The 17869-nt window shown below is 47.4% G+C and overlaps 1 protein-coding gene across 1 annotated transcript in view; it reads right to left on the bottom strand.

Annotated features, from left to right (window-relative positions):
* Positions 1–17869, bottom strand: part of kcp (kielin cysteine rich BMP regulator) — a 129591-nt gene that overhangs the window by 50885 nt on the left and 60837 nt on the right. The window contains exons 17-21 of the mRNA XM_078552899.1: positions 10237–10330; positions 9620–9699; positions 8381–8466; positions 4259–4349; positions 3233–3332 (exon numbers count right to left, since the gene is read on the bottom strand). Of these exons, the coding sequence (XP_078409025.1) occupies positions 3233–3332; positions 4259–4349; positions 8381–8466; positions 9620–9699; positions 10237–10330 (451 nt within the window). The remainder of the gene's footprint in view (positions 1–3232; positions 3333–4258; positions 4350–8380; positions 8467–9619; positions 9700–10236; positions 10331–17869) is intronic.

Below are 17869 nucleotides of genomic sequence, written 5' to 3'. Positions count from 1 at the left end.
CCATGGTTCAAAGTGAGAATTCACTTGCCTGGCCTTGAGGTTATCGACAACATAAGCCAGGGATTGGAAAGAGAGCCCTCATCCCTGTTTCCTGACTGGCTGGAATAAATCACGTCATCACGCCATCCTCCTGCCTTCAGTAGCTGGGTGAAGAGACTGTCAGAGCTCAGCTCAGGGACTAAACCAGATCATTCTTTTTAACATTAAACAGGGGAATGAATGGTATTTAGTGTATTTACAAGCTTTGCTATCTCCTCAAAATATCATCAATGCTTCTCCTGCATTAATCTTCATCATCAAACTGATCTTTGAAACCTGGTTGCAGTTATGTAGAAAAAAATAAGAAGTCTTGCATTTCCATCGTGCCTTGCACAATCTCAGGACATTCTAGAACACTTTCCAGTCAATTCTGAAGTGTAGTAAGAACATAAAAAATAGGAACAGGAGACGATCATACAGCCCATCGAGCTTGCTCCACCATTCAATATGATCATGGTTGATCTTGGGCTTCAACTCCCCTTTCCCGCCCACTCCCCATATGGAGTAGAGAATTCCAAAGATTCACGACCCTTTCAGTGAAGAAATTTCTCCTCATTCCAGTCCTAAATGATCTGCCCCTTATCCTGAGACTGTACTCCTTTGTTCTAGATTCCCCAGCCTGGGGAAACAACCTCTCAGCATCTACCCTGTCAAGAACCTTCATAATCTTGAATGTTTCAATGAGGTCACCTCTCATTCTTCTAAACTCCAGAGAATATAGACTCAGTTTACTTGGCCTCTCAGGAAAGGACACAGCCATTTCATTTAACTATAAACAAGACAAATATATAGCTGAGCATTAGGCAGTTTTAATATTGTTTGTTGTGGGATATTATCAAAGTCAACAGTGTGTGACCATGAAAAATAAACCTAGATACATTGCTATGGTTACATTAGTGCTTTAATATAGGAAATTGTCTCAAAGCATTTACTTTCAGGGAAACCTACTGGCCTGTTCCAAATGTTTCGAATGTAGGGTTCGCCATCCAAGGACAATGACAGAAAACAACTGCATCATTTTACCTTGGAACAGCAGCCTGCTGTGTATATCTCCTGCAGAAACTGCTTGCAGTGAGCAAATTAGCTCTCAGTATGCTGGGACTAGAAAGGTAAAATCCACTTAATATTCTGTCATAGATAAAAAGTATCATTTTTGAAAGCAGTTCCATGCAGCACCCTGTGAAGGCACATCCAGATGAGAAGAGTTTTGAAGTTCAGGGAAAGGTTGCTTGATCCTGGAAACTTGCCAGTTTATAATCACTAAGCAATCTGACATTCTCCATCTATCCTACAAATGCAACTGTCCTTTTTATTTAGGTTTCTCATTAGTCTGTGTCTCAATGGGTCTGTGTTGGACATCCTGGTGAGTTGGCTGTTGGATATCTTGAGTGTTAAGAGTGAATAGACAAGCCTCTTTGTATTTTAGGAGCAAGAAGTTTTCCAATATAAACAAGATAGTTTTGAACTAGTGTGAGGGGAATGCGCAACTTGAAAGTGCTTATTTAAAGAGACATGTGACAGTGATGACATCAGTCACAATTGATCAAAACTTTAAGGGCTAGGGTAATAAACATAGGTAAGTGGATCCATTAGTATAGAAAGTTAATAGTTGATAAAGCCTGTTCTTCAAAGAGGTTGGGGACAGTTAGGTCAGAAAAGCTTGTTTAAGGGAAGCAGCTTTGGAATAAACAACCGCAACTGTTTAGAAGTTTGTCTTCAAAGGATTTGAGAATAGACACATCATGAGGTCTGATCTGTTACATGTACTTTTGACTTAGGAAAATTATGGTAAATAGTCGTTTGGTAGTACAGAACTTGAGTACTGCTGAAAAGAGAGACATGTCTAAGCTTTTCGTCTTGTACTCATCAGGACACTTGCAGGAATATCAATATAAGGGAGAAAAAAACAACAATTTATACTGTATGTGAAGAAAGTGCTGATTGGTTGGCAAGTGGCGTTGCCATTGAGAATGTACCACTGATTGTGACTGACAGTTAACTGCCAAGCATAGTTTGAAATTTAAACCAGGCAGATTGACCCTGATTGGTCAAGGCATTGCCCTAAGGAATGAGTCAACAAATGGCTTATTTTGTTTAGCTGAAACAGGTGCAATGTGTGTACATGTTCTTTCTGTTTGCAAAGAACAGGGTCCTGTGTATTAATATATGTAGCTTCTAATACACGCAAATGTGCCACATTGTGAGCCCGGCTGACAATTTTAAATTGGTTGTCAGCGTAATTCTCAGCAAATTGAGGATTGTTTAGCAAATTCTATCCAATCGTGGAATCACATCTGATGCCAGACACTGTGTTTTGAGTTTTGCAAGCAGGCCTGGTTTGGGTATGGTCTGTACCCTGCCCATTGCGAACAGCAGCTGGAACATGCTGTTTGATACGATCTGCCAGTCTTTAGGTTGTATGGCCTACCATCACACTTTCACTGAAATTCATATACCACAATACTCATTTGTGTGATAGGCAGAAAGTTTTTTTGGCTTGACAGCAGCATCCTGTTAGTGGCGAATATCACACGTGTTTCTACTGCATAGTAGCAACATGAAACAGCTAGCTTCACCTGTTGCTCAAAGTTTTGCGAAACCTTGCCCTTCCAGGGTAATCTGAGGTAGACTGGGCACTTTTCAGGACTGAAAGTGACGGCCTTAGGACTGTTCACGAGTTTGCAAGTGGCAATGCCACTTGCCAACCAATCAGCGCTCTCTTCACATACAGTATAAATTGTTGTTTTCCCCCTTATATTGGTATTCTTGCGAGTGCCCTGATGAGTGCAAGACAAAAAGCTTCGACATGTCTCTTTTTTCAGCAATGCTCAAGACATGGTATTTAAAGGTTTTCGACATTTCTTCAGAAAGCCACACGCAGGACAGAAGTTGAGGCTGAAAGCTACTCTCTGAGCTGGGTTGAGCAGATCCCTCACAATAAGTAGCAACAAAGTCTGTTCTGTATACTACACAACAAAGTCTCTGGTGCTTCCTTGAATTTTGGTAAACAGTAGAAGGAAGGTGATTGTAGGCTAACAATCGGTTGTGTTTATGGATTATTTCAGTAAGGGTTAGTTTGAGGATTTCTCAGTGGGGTTGATTAGGTATGTATTCTAATGATTTAATATTGATTCTTCTATCCATATACTGGGCCCACCAGCATCAAACCCGCAGGTTGCCAAAGGTTACTCACTGTCACATGATGGGCAGCACTGTCCAACCAGATTGGCTGGATGACTGCAGCGAACAGGTGGGCAATTACGGTCCATTCGGTCACATGATACATTGCCAGCCTATCAGGTAAGAGAATAGTGACATCATCAACTGCAGGCCAATTGCAACAATCAAAACTTTGAGGCAGAGCAGCCAATCCCCATCCATGTCCATTTTATATCCAAAGCATTAAATCAAATATCAGAAGATCACATGTTGGTTGTGATAATATGGCCGACACTGTCTGTACAGAAACTAAACCTCAAACTTCCCCAGTCCCAGCTGGCAGCAACCCCCAGAATCCCAACACCAGAATACACAAACAGAGGGAGTGCAGAAACCAAACACAGGAATACACAAACCGAGGGAGTGCAGGATCACAACAGTTGGCGACCAATGTAACTGTTTCAGGCCTCAAGCCTCCAGGGGCAATTGACTTCCCCACCTATGCTCTGTCAAATGAGGGGATTGTGGGAAGGCAGGGGAAGTCAGAAATAAGTCAGAACATGACATGTCAGACAGGGGATGCTGTAAATGAACTCCATCTCATCAATGCCAAGTAGTACAGGGGAGGGAGGAGGGAGGGGAGGGGAGGGAGGAGGGAGGGGAGGGGAGGGAGGAGGGAGGGGAGGGGAGGGGAGGATGACGAAGGAGAGGAAAGGCGAGGTGGAGGGGGGGAGGGGTAGTATGGGGACGTGGTACATGGGTGAGGGGGAACGAGGGGTGAAGAAGGGAGGGGTAGTGTGGGGGATGGGGTAGAAGGGGAAGGGTAGAGGAGGGTGAAGGAGGGGTGGAGGAGAAGGGGTATGGAGGGGAAGGGGATGTGATAGGGAGGGGAAGGGGATGTGGTAGATGGGGGAGGGGAGGAGGGGTTTTGTGGGATTGGAGCCGGACCCAAGATACATGGGTGATTTCTTCCTTCTGTTATTTCCCTTTTAACCATGTGTTTTATGTGGGATCCAGGTGAGCTGGTACAGTCAGACAGTGCGAGAGTTCCTGTACTCACCTCACAACGACACCTCAGGCAGGGATTGGACTGAGGCGTGAAGAGCTGTCCATCACTGAAGGTCTGAGATTTGTACTTGCACTGCTCACACCTACCAGACAAGACAGACAGCTCAGTGCTCATCATCCATGACTATCTTGACCCATCTCTAACCCGCCAACAGCTCTATGTTGAGCGCAAAGGATCAGACTTTCCACAGGAGGATAGGCTTGGCACATCTCCCAGAGTGTGGGGGATGTTGCACGTTCCACAGGAAGAAGTCGACAGTCAAGAAATTAACCCTTAGATCCAGTCTGAACCCTCGGCTTTTAACACCCTGCAGCTTGCCCAGCATCTTCACCAAGACACCCAAACCACACAGACCGGGACTACACCGAGTGTGGTACTGAGTAACACACACACCAGGATCACACTGGGTGTGGTATTGAGTTTCACACAGACTGGGATTACATCAGGTGTGGTACTGAGTCACACACAGACTGCGGTTAGACTGAATGTAAGACTGAATCACACACATCAGGATTACACTGGGTGTGGTACTGAGTCACACACACACACACACCAGAATTACACTGGATGTGATACTGAGTCACACACAGACTGGGATTACACCAGGGGCAGAATTTTTGGGCCAGTGGGTGGCTGCGATCGGCGGGCTCAGGAGCGACCAGGGAGTGGACTGCGATCGGGCCCCGACCGCGATTTTGCGCTAGTTAGCCAATTAACGGCCAGCCAGTGTGAAACGCGCGCTGAAAGGCTCAATGCTGCTGGGGTGGTTGCAGGAGGAGGGTGAGCACTGAAGTCAGCGCGGGCGCGGGGGAGCACAGGAGGAAAGCTTCCTGAAGGCAGGGAGCTGAAGTATTTAAAATCAATAAAAACAGAATGTAAAATCTGGAAAAAATGTTCATGTGTTAGAATGAGGCACCTCAACATACGGATGATGAAACTTTTTTCAAAACATTTTAATCTTTTAAAAAATTAATCATGAAAACTCCATCCTTACCTTGGATGAGGTTTCCTCAAATATGCAAAGGCCGCCTGGTCGATTCACCCGCCCGCCAACTGTAAGGTTGGACGGACCTCGAAAAATCAGAGTTAATTACAACTTAAATGGCCTCAATAGGCCTCGGGACGCTCACTCGACATCATCTTGCGCGTTTCATGTCTGATTGCGTCCGGTGTACACCCACCTAAAAATTCTGCCCCAGGTGTGGTACTGAGTCACACACAGACCGGGATTACACTGGGTGTGGTACTGAGTCACACACAGACTGGGATTATATTGGGTGTGGTACTGAGTCACACACAGACCGAGATTACACTGGGTGTGGTACTGAGTCACACACAGACCGGGATTACACTGGGCGTGGTACTGAGTCACACACAGACCGGGATTACACTGGGTGTGGTACTGAGCCACACACAGACCGGGATTACACTGGGTGTGGTGCTGAGTCACACACAGACCGGGATTACACTGGGTGTGGTACTGAGTCATACACAGACTGGGATTACACTGGGTGTGGTGCTGAGTCACACACAGACCGGGATTACACTGGGTGTGGTACTGAGTCACACACACACTGGGATTACACTGGGTGTGGTGCTGAGTCACACACACACTGGGATTACACTGGGTGTGGTACTGAGTCACACACAGATCGGGATTACACTGGGTGTGGTACTGAGTCACACACAGGCTGGGATTACACTGGGTGTGGTGCTGAGTCACACACAGACTGGGATTACACTGGATGTGGTACTGAGTCACACACAGACCAGGATTACACTGGGTGTGGTGCTGAGTCACACACAGACCAGGATTACACTGGGTACTGAGTCACACACAGATCGGGATAGAACTCGGGGAGAGAGGCTGCAAGGTTCTTGAGCAAATTGATATAGGGAGTGACAAGGTACTAGAGGTGTTGACAGGTTTAAAAGTGGACAAATCTCCAGGTCTGGATGATTTGTGTCCCAGACTGCTGAGGGAGGTGAGGGAGAAGATCGCAGGGGCTCTGATCCAAATTTTTTATTCCTCTCTGGCCACGGGGGAGGTGCCTGAGGACTGGAGAACTGCTAATGTGGTTCCGCTATTTAAGAAGGGTTGTAGAGATAAACCAGGGAACTACAGGCCAGTGAGTCTCATGTCAGTGGTAGGGAAACTATTGGAGAAAATTCTGAAGGAGAGAATCTATCTCCACTTGGAGAGGCAAGGTTTGATTAGGGAAAGTCAGCATGGCTTTGTCAGAGGGAGGTCATGCCTAACAAATTTGATTGAATTTTTTGAGGAGGTGACCAGGTGTGTAGATGAGGGTAGTGCAGTTGACGTAGTTTATATGGATTTCAGCAAAGCCTTTGACAAGGTCCCACATGGGAGGCTTATAAAGAAGGCAAATGCACATGGGATACAGGGTAATTTGATAAGGTGGATTCAAAATTGGCTTAGGTGTAGGAGACAGAGGGTGATGACAGAAGTCTGCTTTAGTGACTGGAAGCCAGTGTCCAGTGGTGTACCACAGGGATCTGTGCTGGGTCCCCTATTATTCGTCATTTATATAAACGATATAGATGACTATGTGGATGGGGAGGATTAGTAAGTTTGCGGATGACACAAACATTGGCCGGGTGGTTAACAGTGAGGTCGAGTGTCTTGGGCTACAGGATGAAATAGACGAGATGGTCAAATGGGCAGATAAGTGGCAGATGGAATTTAACCCTGAAAAGTGTGAGGTGATACACTTTGGAAGGAGTAATTTGACAAGGAAGTATTCAATGAACAGCATGACAGTAGGAAGTTCTGAGGAACAAAGTGACCTTGGCGTGTGTGTCCATAAATCTCTGACGGCGGAGGGGCATGTTAGTGGGGTGGTGAAAAAGGCATATGGGACACTTGCCTTTATCAATCGAGGCATAGATTGCAAAAGTAGGGAGGTCATGTTGGAGTTGTATAGAACCTTGGTGAGGCCACAGCTGGAGTACTGTGTGCAGTTCTGGTCGCCACATTATAGGAAGGATGTGATTGCACTGGAGGGGGTGCAGAGGAGATTCACCAGGACGTTGCCTGGGATGAGACATTTAAGTTATGAAGAGAGGTTGGATAGACTTGGGTTGTTTTCGTTGGAGCAGAGAAGACTGAGGGGCGACTTGATCGAGGTGTACAAGATTATGAGAGGCATGGACAGGGTGGATAGGGAGCAGCTGTTCCCCTTAGCTGAAGGGTCAGTCACGAGAGGACACAAGTTCAAGGTGAGGGGCAGGAGGTTTATGGGGGATGTGAGGAAAAACTTTTTTACCCAGAGGGTGGTGACGGTCTGGAATGTGCTGCCTGGGAGGGTGGTGGAGGCGGGTTGCCTCACATCCTTTAAAAAGTACTTGGATGAGCACTTGGCGCGTCATAACATTCAAGGCTATGGGCCAAGTGCTGGTAAATGGGATTAGGTAGGTAGGTCAGGTGTTTCTCATGTGTCGGTGCAGACTCGATGATCCGAAGGGCCTCTTCTGCAGTGTGAGATTCTGTGATTACACTGGGTGTGGTACTGAGTCACACACAGACTGGGATTACACTGGGTGTGGTACTGAGTCACACACAGACCGGGATTACACTGGGTGTGGTGCTAAATCACACATAGACCGGGATTACACCGGGTGTGGGACTGAGTCACACACAGACTAGGATTACACCGGGTGTGGTGCTGATTCACACACAGACCGGGATTACACTGGGTGTGGTGCTGAGTCACACACAGACCGGGATTACATTGTGTGTGGGACTAAATCACACACAGACCGGGATTACACCGAGTGTGGTGCTGAGTCACACACAGACCGGGATTACACTGGGTGTGGTGCTGAGTCACACACAGACTGGGATTACACCGGATGTGGTGCTGAGTCACACACAGACCGGGATTACACTGGGTGTGGTGCTGAGTCACACACAGACTGGGATTACACTGGGTGTGGTGCTGAGTCACACACAGACTGGGATTACACCGGATGTGGTGCTGAGTCACACACAGACCGGGATTACACCGGGTGTGGGACTGAGCCTCTCCTAAAATCGCAGACCTTGAGACCAGTGCTCCTCCTCCAGTACAGTAAAGCCATTGAGTTGAGTACCTGGGGCAGCATTTCTCTGGTTCTTGCACGGGATCCTTGCAGGCCGCAGGCTGACAGGTTACTGGCTCACAGTGAAGGTCTCCATCCTAAGGAAAGAGCAGTAAACATCAGGCAATCCAGTATTTGTACATGTCTCATGTCAACTCCCCTCCCCACGGCAGCCCCTCCCCACGGCAGCCCCTCCCCACGGCAGCCCCTCCCCACGGCAGCCCCTCCCCACGGCAGCCCCTCCCCACGGCAGCCCCTCCCCACGGCAGCCCCTCCCCACGGCAGCCCCTCCCCACGGCAGCCCCTCCCCACGGCAGCCCCTCCCTACAGAACCATTCCTTCTATACAGCCTCCTTCTGTCCCTCCCCAAAGCTCTGTTCCTTCCACCCAGTCTCATAATATGATGATTTTTTTGATGAGTCAGTGTGGAGGGAGTTTTACTCTGTATCTAACTCATGCTCTATCTATCGGTATTGCTAGTGTTCGTCATCTGAAGCAGTTTAAAGATCAGGTCGTCACATTGACTAAAGGAACAATAAAGTCAGATTCCTGTGCTTGTTTAAGAAGGAAATCAACATCCTGGGGGTTACCATTGACCAGAAACTGAACTGGACTAGCCATATAAATACTGTGGTTACAAGAGCAGGTCACGGGCTAGGAATCCTGCGACGAGTAATTCACCTCCTGACTCCCCAAAGCCTGTCCACCATTTACAAGGCACAAGTCAGGAATGTGATGGAATACTCTCTGCTTGCCTGGATGAGTGCAGCTCCAACAACACTCAAGAAGCTTGACACCATCCAGGACAAAGCAGCCCACTTGATTGGCACCCCATCCACAAACATTCGCTCTCTCCACCACTGACACACAGTGGCAGCAGTGTGTACCATCTACAAGATGCACTGCAGGAATTCACCAAGGCTCCTCAGACAGCACATTCCAAACCCACAACCATTACCATCTAGAAGGTCAAGGGCAGCAGACAGATGGGTTCACCACCACCTCGGAGTTCCCCTCCAAGCCACTCAGCATCCTGACTTGGAAATATATTACCATTCCTTCACTGTCGCTGGGTCAAAATCCTGGAACTCCCTTCCTAACAGCACTGTGGGTGTACCTACACCACAAGGGCTGCAGTGGTTCAAGAAGGCAGCTCACCATCACTTTCTCAAGGGCAATTAGGGATGGGAAATAAATGCTGGCCTGGCCAGCGATGCCCATCTTCCATGAACAAATAAAAAATTGTCTTACCAGACATCTGCAGTCTGCACATGGGTCTCCAGTGGGTACTTTCTCCCCATTCAGATATTCCTGTCCATCAATAGTACAATCTGCAGAGAGTGAGAGATAGGAAGAAAATTACTCACAGCATTGTCAACATTTCAGAATTCTCAAGCGACTGAGTCTAAGTCTGAGTGTGTGTGACTGACAAGGATGGAGGAAGACAGTCTGAGTGATGGGGACGTAGGGAGTGTTAGTGCTGGGGACTGAAGGATGAGCAGAAATTGCCTCCTTAAATATTGTGACAACCAAAACCATTGTCTTTGGTCCCTGCTACAAACTTTGTTCCCCAACTACCGACTCCAACCCTCTCTCAGGGAACTGTCTGAGGCTGAAACACACTGTTTGCAATCTTGGCGTCATTTTGACCCTGTTATGAACCTTTGACCACATATCTGTACCATCATGCAGACAAGAGAGTGAGAGTGTATGAGAGTATGAATGAGTGAGTGAGCATTGTGCGATTTTGTGGGAGTATGAGAGGTTAAGTGAATGATTGAGTGAGTGAATGTGATTAAGGTGAATTGTCAGTTTCCATTGTACCAGGTCCTCATCATTGGGGGTGTCTAAGTGAATAGAGATCTCACCAACACACAGGGGGCAGCAGGTCCCATGCAGCGGTGGGACAGGATTTCTGCAGTTGATCTGACACTGTTTCTCTTCACACATGACTTGCCCTTCCTGGAAAACACAAATGGGAATATTTAGTTCTGTTTCTGAAGTTTCCTCTGCTCATATCCTGAAATTGCGGATTCTTCACTGAGGGGAGATTCCAGAGATAGCCTCCAGTTCACCCAACTGCCCACTCTGGTCTGTGAGCAGGGCATTCCACTGCATACAGATATGCACATGGGAGTATACTCACACACTCTGCACTGTGCGAATTATGGCTCATATTTTCTCCTCCATTATTCCAAACTCACTCTAGTGACTGCCACCTCTCACTAACACTCCCACACTCTTTCACAACTGCCATCTCCTGGCTGAGATCAGTGCCAGCAAGAATCAGAATTGACTCACAGTCCTGAGTGTGCCCGAGTACAATTCCAGGGGGTGCATTTGCTCATGGAGACATTTGACAGGGGGCACATTTATGTTTGTTACATTGCCACAGAACCCGAAGCTAGAATTACATGGCCTGGCATTTTGTTTTACAGAGGAAGCAGACACTGAGCAACGAACAAAGCCACTGGTGCAACTGTCAACAACAAATCAAATCCCTCAGAAATTAATCCCTAAATCTTTCTTCGCCAAATGCATGCAAATGTGACAGGGGTCCTCAGGAGGGTGCCACTGTGCTCGATTATGCCATTCAACAGACCCAGCTGGAAACACAGTGGTGAAAAACTCCTTAGAAACATCCCACCATCAAATAGGAACATGCTCAAATCCATTGAGTTAAATCTTATCCTTTCATCATTGAAACGTGCTAACTACCACAGGAAATTACAGTAGCAATGCGAAGGGAGCTTTACTCTGTATCAAACCCTGTGCTGTACCTGCCTTGGGAGTGTTTGACAGGGAGAATGTAGAGGGAGCTTTGCTCTGTATTTAACCCTGTGCTCTACCTGCCCTGGGAGTGTTTGATGGGGACAGTGTATCTGAAATGTGAAGAGTTCCATTTCTTGTCATTAAAATTGTTGGTTGGGTGAGTACAAAAAATTCCAACAGTGAAATTAATGAATGATAGAAATTGGGCACAGCTTCCATTATCACTGGATTCTGCAAAAGCTATGGGCTATGACAACATCCTGGCAATAATACCAAAGACTTGTGCTCCCGAACTAGCCATGACCTTAGCAAGGTGTTCCAGTACAGCTTTAACACTGACATCTGCCTGGCAATGTGGAAAATTGCGCGGATAGGTCCTGTCCACAAGAAGCAGGATGAATCTAGCCTGGCTAATTACCTCCCCATCAGTCTAGTCTCCATCATCAGTAAAGTTTTGGAAAGAGTCATTGACAGTGCTATCAACTGGCACTTACTCAGCAATAACCTGCTCAATTTGCGTTCTGCCAGGCCCACTCAGCTCCTAATGTCATTACAGCCTTGGTCCAAACATGAACAAAAGAGCTGAACTCCAGAGGTGAAGTGAGAGTGACAGTCCTTGGCATCAAGGCAGCCTTTGACCAACTGTGGCATCAAGGAGTCCTAGCAATGCTGAAGTTAACGGGAATCCAGGGTAAAACTCCCCATGACCTAGCACAAAGGATAATCATTGTGGTTATTGGAGGTCAATCATCTCAGTTCTAGGACACTGCTTCATGAGCTCTTCAGGATAGCGTCCTAGGCCCAACCATCTTCAGTTGCTTCATCAACAACCTTCCTTCTATCATAAGGCCAGAAGTAGGGATGTTCGCTGATGATTGCACAATGTGCACATTTGCGACTCCTCAGATACTGAAGCAGTCCATGTCCAAATGCAGCAAGACCTGGACAATATCCACGAATGGGCTGATAAGTGGCAAGTAACATTCACACCACACAAGTGTCAGGCAATGACCACCCCCAACAAGAGAGAATCTAACCATTGTCCCTTGATATTCAATGGCATAACCATTGCTTAATCCCCCACTATCAACATCCTGGGGGTTACCATTGACCAGAAACAGAACTGGACCAGCCATACAAACACTGTGGCTATAAGAGCAGGCCAGAAGCTGGGAATTCTGAGATGAGTAACTCACGACCTGACTCCCCAAAGCTTATCTACCATCTAAAGCAGGCTTGTCCAACTGGCGGCCTGCGGGCTGCAATGTGGCCCTGAAGCCACAGTTCAAAAGCCAGTAAGTTGAAAATGAAGCTAAGTGCAATTCAAGAATTTGCAAGGGACTGCTCCTCCAATCACAGGCTGCTCCTTTCCTGCGTTTGCAGTGAATGAGGGATAGAAACAGTCTCTGATTGGAGGACTAGTGAACACGGCAGCGGTGAGTGTGCTGAGGGCTGCTGCGTCTGAGGGAAGAGAAGGCACAGCGGGTCCGGGGCGGGTACAGGCAAGGCCAGGGGAGGCGATAGTGTTGTGGTGAACTTGTGGGAGCGATAGTGTGTGCGGGTGTGTGTGTGTGCGCGTGAGACTGAGTGAGAGAAAGTGCATATGTGTATGCGTGTTTTGGGGAGTGAGGGAGTGAGTTTGTGTGTGGGAGCGAGAGAGTGTGTGTAGAAGTGAGTGTGTGGGAGTGAGAGTGTGTGCGGGAGTGAGAGAGTGGGAGTGAGAAGGTGAGGGAGTGTGTTTGAGTTTGTGGGAGTGAGAGTGGGAGTGAGTAAGAGTGACTGTGAGAGTGAGTGAGTGTGTGGGAGAGAGAGAGTGAGTGAGTGTGTGGGAGAGAGAGAGTGAGTGAGTGTGTGGGAGAGAGAGAGTATGTGTCTGCCTTATTCCCAATCTCAGGTTTCTCACTCACTCTCACCACCACACACCAACACGTACACACACAGTGGGTGAGGGTGAGTGAATGAGCACCTTGAGACTGGGAGTGAGCCAGACACACACTGACCCTCTCAAACTCTTGTCATTTTTATTAATTACTCTCTTTTAGCAACAATTTATTGCAATGACATTGCTTTACTATTGCTCAGCAATTGTTTCTTAATATCACAACTTTTCCGAAGTTCAGTTTAATGTTGTGCCAAACCTCACCTTCCCGAAATTTGCTCATTGGCCCCTCCAGTGAGAAAAAATGTAAATGTGGCCCTGAGTGAAAAGGCTGGACAAGCCTGATCTGAAGGTACAAGTCAGGAGTGTATGGAATACTCCCCACTTGCCTGGATGAGTGCAGCTCTATCAACACTCAAGAAGCTTGACACCATCCAAGACAAAGCAGCCCGTTTGATTGGCACCCCATCCACAAACATTCACACCCTCCACCACCGACACATAGTGGCAGCATTCTGTACTGTATACAACATGCACTGCAGCAAATCACGAAGGCTCCTTTGATTACACCTTCCAAACCCACGGCCACTACCATCTAGAATGACAAGGGCAGCAGACACATGGGAACAACATCACCTGGAAGTTCTCCTCCAAGCCACTCACCATCCCGACTTGGAAATATATTGCTGTTCCTTCACTGTCACTGGGTCAAAATCCTGGAACTCCCTCCTTAACAGCGCTGTGGGTGTACCTACACCACATGGACTGCAGCAGTTCAATGAGACGACTCACCACCACCTTCTCAAGGGCAATTAGGGATGGGCAATAAATGCTGGCCTAGCCAATGATGCTCACATCCCTTAAAGATTAAAAAAATCTTTGAACCTTTGGTGCTCTGGTGAATACTGCTTCTCATTGTAACTTGATCCTCGCAACCCTGAAACCTTCCCAAGGAATTCTCATCTATATCTCCAATATTCGTTGCATACAGAAGTCCCTCCCTCCAACTGAATCCCCTCTAATCTTCCCCATTCCCTCCTGATAGCTCCCTTCCCGTGTCGACGGGGCTTTGCTGTACGACGTGACATCCATGGGCACATTGTAGAAAAATGCTGTCCAATCTCCGACACTGTGACATGGTCACACTGTGAGCAGGTCTCTTCTGAGCATCTCAACGTCCCACTTTGGAAAGAGAAAGGAAGCGGGATCTGGGTCACAGTCCAGGCGTGGGGTGCTGCACCTCACCCCAACTCTGGCTGCACTCCAAGCTGCACCCGACTCCAACCCCCGCCCTCATCCTGGATTTCTAACCCCCCTCACCCCGACCCCAATCCGTACCCTCAGCGCAGACTTCCGACCCCCCCCCCACCCACCCCTGCCACTTCCAATGTGACCACTGTGAATCCCCCCACCCACACTGACCTTCGCATCAGGCCACGTAGAATACAATTAGTTTGGGCTCAGTTCTGCCGAAATTCCCACAGGTTTCTCACCCAGCCTGATCCTGTCCTCAGCCCCTTGACCTCAGTCCAGAGTTCCTCATTTCATCGGCTTTTGTTCTGAACATTCTTCAGTTTGGGATGTGACCAGTCTCAGCAATGGCTCTTTATCCAGGGGAGGTGAAGCAGAAATCTGCCAGCTTTCATTATTTCTCTTTCCCTCTTCCTCATTATCAGGTCTTGCAAAATCAGCTCACTGAAAACATCAGTGGCTACGGCTTGTACCAGCAGCCCCGACATCTCCCCTTTGACATCTCCCCCGATCACCGCTCCCCAGCCCCCCACCGGCTCCCATCTCCCCTATCCATCCTCACGATCTCTCCCTTCTGATCCCCAAATGATCCATCACAAAGGAGGGACTGAGGAAGGATCTGGGTAACGGGGGTGGGGGGGGGGGGAGGGGGGGCTGCCTCAGGGAGGTGAACAGTTTAAGAATTAAAAATAAACAATTTAAAATTGTTAAAAAACATGAGCAGGGACATGTGCTTAATGAAGTGTTAAAATTTACATTCTATTTTTAATTGCTGTTGGAAACCTCACCCTGCCCGTGGACGAAGTTTCCTAACAAGTGCAAAGGCCGCTTGGGCTTTCTGCCTGCCCACCGACTGTAAGGTTCGACGGGCAGCGAAATATAACATTTAATTAAATCTTTACTGGCCTTAATAGGCCTTTTAATTGTCTGCGGGCGTGCTGCCGACTCCCACGCACGCCCGCCAAACGAAATATCGCTCGAGGGCGTGATGGCGTCGGGACGCTCACCCGATGTCGTCACATGTCATTTTACATTCGAGCAGGTCGGGCACGTGCTAACCGCTCAACGAAAAATCCTGCCCAATGCGGCTGATTGACTGGCAAGGCTTCTCTTTTAGATCACCTGGTGACTGGACTCCCACCAGCCCACCTATTCTCAGCAGGATCAGGACAAGAGTTGAGGTCCTGTGTCCCAGTTGAGGACTTGAACACCGACATGAAGGCTGACACTCCTGTGCAGTACTGAGGGAGTACTGCACTGTCAATGGTACCATTTTTCAGGTGAGATGTTAAATTGAGGCCCCAACTGCGTGCTTGTGTGGAAGTAAAAGATCCCAAGACAGTACTTTGAACAAGAGCCAGGGTGTTATCCCCAGTGTTCCAGCCAATATCTTCCCTCAGCCAACATCACAAAGGCAGATTATCTGGTTATTGACACACTGCTGTTCGTGGGAGTTTGCCAACTTGGCTGCCATGCTTCCTACATTACAACAGTGATCACACTAGTACTTCATTGGCTGTAAAGCGCTTTGAGTCGTCTGGTGGTCATGAAAACTGCCATACAAATTCAAGTCTTTCTTTCTAATACTTCAGTTCTCAGGCAGAAAAGGACGACTAATGGGCTGAACCCTTTAACTGGGGATAAAAGCAAAATACTGAGAGTGGAGTTGGGGGTTAAAAGAGTGCGAGAAGGGGCAAGACTGAGAGTGGAGACGGAAGTTAACAGAGCGTGAGAAGGGGCAAGGCTGGGATAAACACACTAAATTGTAGCGTACATAGAAATTATTCTAAATTAAGATAATAATTAAAATAAATTAGTAAATATGGTCGTAAACGCTTTATACAAAGTATAAGGTATACCAGTGCAGCTTGGCCACGTGGAATGTGCATCCAGCAGGATATGGGAACTCGTGCAAGCACAAAGTGTCCTGGATGACTACATTTGCAGAAAGTGTCACCAGCTGCAGAAACTTGAACTCTGAGCTGTGGAGCTTGAACAGCGACTGGAGTCACTGTGGTGCATCCACAGGCTGAAGATTATGTGGATAGCACCTTTAGAGAGGTGGTCACACCGCAGCGAAGTAATACACAGGCAGTCAGGGAATGGGTGACTGCCAGGATATCTATGAGAAACAGGCAGGTAATGCAGGAATCCCCTGACGCTATCTCGTTCTCTAACCGCTTTTCCATTTTGGATACTGGTGAGTGAGATGGCTCCTCAGAGGACTGCAGCAAGAACCAAGTCTGTGGCACCACAGGTGGGTCAGCTGCACAGGAGGGGAGGAGGAAGAGTGGAAATGCTATAGTAGTAGGGGATTCCATAGTTTGGGGAGCAGGCAGGAGTGTCACAAAGTGGCTGCAGGACATTCTTCTTGGGGGGGGTGGGGGGGTGTGTGTGTGTGTGGGTGGGTAGTGGTGCAGGATGAAGAGCCAGAGGTCGTGGTCCAAATTGGGACCAATGACATGGGACATGGGTAGGAAAAGGGATGAGGTCCTGAAAGCAGATTTTCGGGAGTTAGGAAGGGAATTGAAAGGATCTAATGTGCATGTATGTGAAAGCATGGAGGGTGATTAGTACGATTGACAAATGGAGTTATGATATTATTGCTATGAGAGAGACCTGGCTCATAGAAGGACAGGACTGGGCATTAAATATTGCTGGGTACAAGGTGTTTAGGAGGGACAAGAAAGAAAGAAAAGTGGTGGGGGGAGTGGCAATATTGATTAAAGATGGCATTACAATACTGGAGAGAGAGGATGTCCCAGAGGGGTCAAGGACAGGATCTCTCTGGCTAGAGGTAAGGAATGGGAAAGGTGCAATAACATTGATTGGTGTAGTATATAAACCACAAACTAGTGGAAGGGTGTGGAGAAACAAATTTGCAAAGAAATTACGGAGAGGTGCAAGAGTTACAGAGTAATCATAATGGGGGACTTCATTTATCCAAATATAGACTGAGATAGGAATAGTACAAAAGGACAAGAGGGGCGAGAGTTCCTGGAATGTGCTCAAGATAATTTTCTACAGTAGGATGTTCCCAGTCCAATGAGAGGACATGGACTTTTAAACCTGGTTCTGAGGAATGTGTTGGCCCAAGTGGATCAAATATCATTGGGAAGAGCCTCTAGGGGAGAATGGCCATTGTATCATAAGGTTTAGGTTAACCATGGAAAAGGACAGGGAACAATCCAGAACAGGGATAATTAATTGGGGGAAAGCCAACTTCGATGGGATGAGAATGCATCTGAGTCGAGTGAGTTGGAATCAAACGTTGGCAGAAAAGACAGTGGCTGAGCAATGGACTACCTTCAAAGAAAAAGTATTACAGGCAATGTCAAGGTATATTCTCTTGAAAGGGAAAGGTAGGACAAATAAATCCAGAGCGCCCTGGATGACGAGAGATAGAGGTAAAGATGAAAAGAAGTGCGAATATGACAGATGTCAAGTAGAAAATATAATGAAGAATCAGGCTGAATATAGAAGGACCAGAGGGGAAGTAAAGAAATTAATAAATAAAGCAAGGAGAGAACAGGAAAAGAGGCTGGCAGCAAACATAAAAGGGAATCCCAAGGTCTTCTAAAAGCATGTAAATAATACAA

This window comes from Cetorhinus maximus, chromosome 12, assembly GCF_964194155.1.
Source record: "Cetorhinus maximus chromosome 12, sCetMax3.hap1.1, whole genome shotgun sequence".
Taxonomy (NCBI): domain Eukaryota; kingdom Metazoa; phylum Chordata; class Chondrichthyes; order Lamniformes; family Cetorhinidae; genus Cetorhinus; species Cetorhinus maximus.
This window is presented reverse-complemented; position numbering and strand designations above follow the sequence as displayed.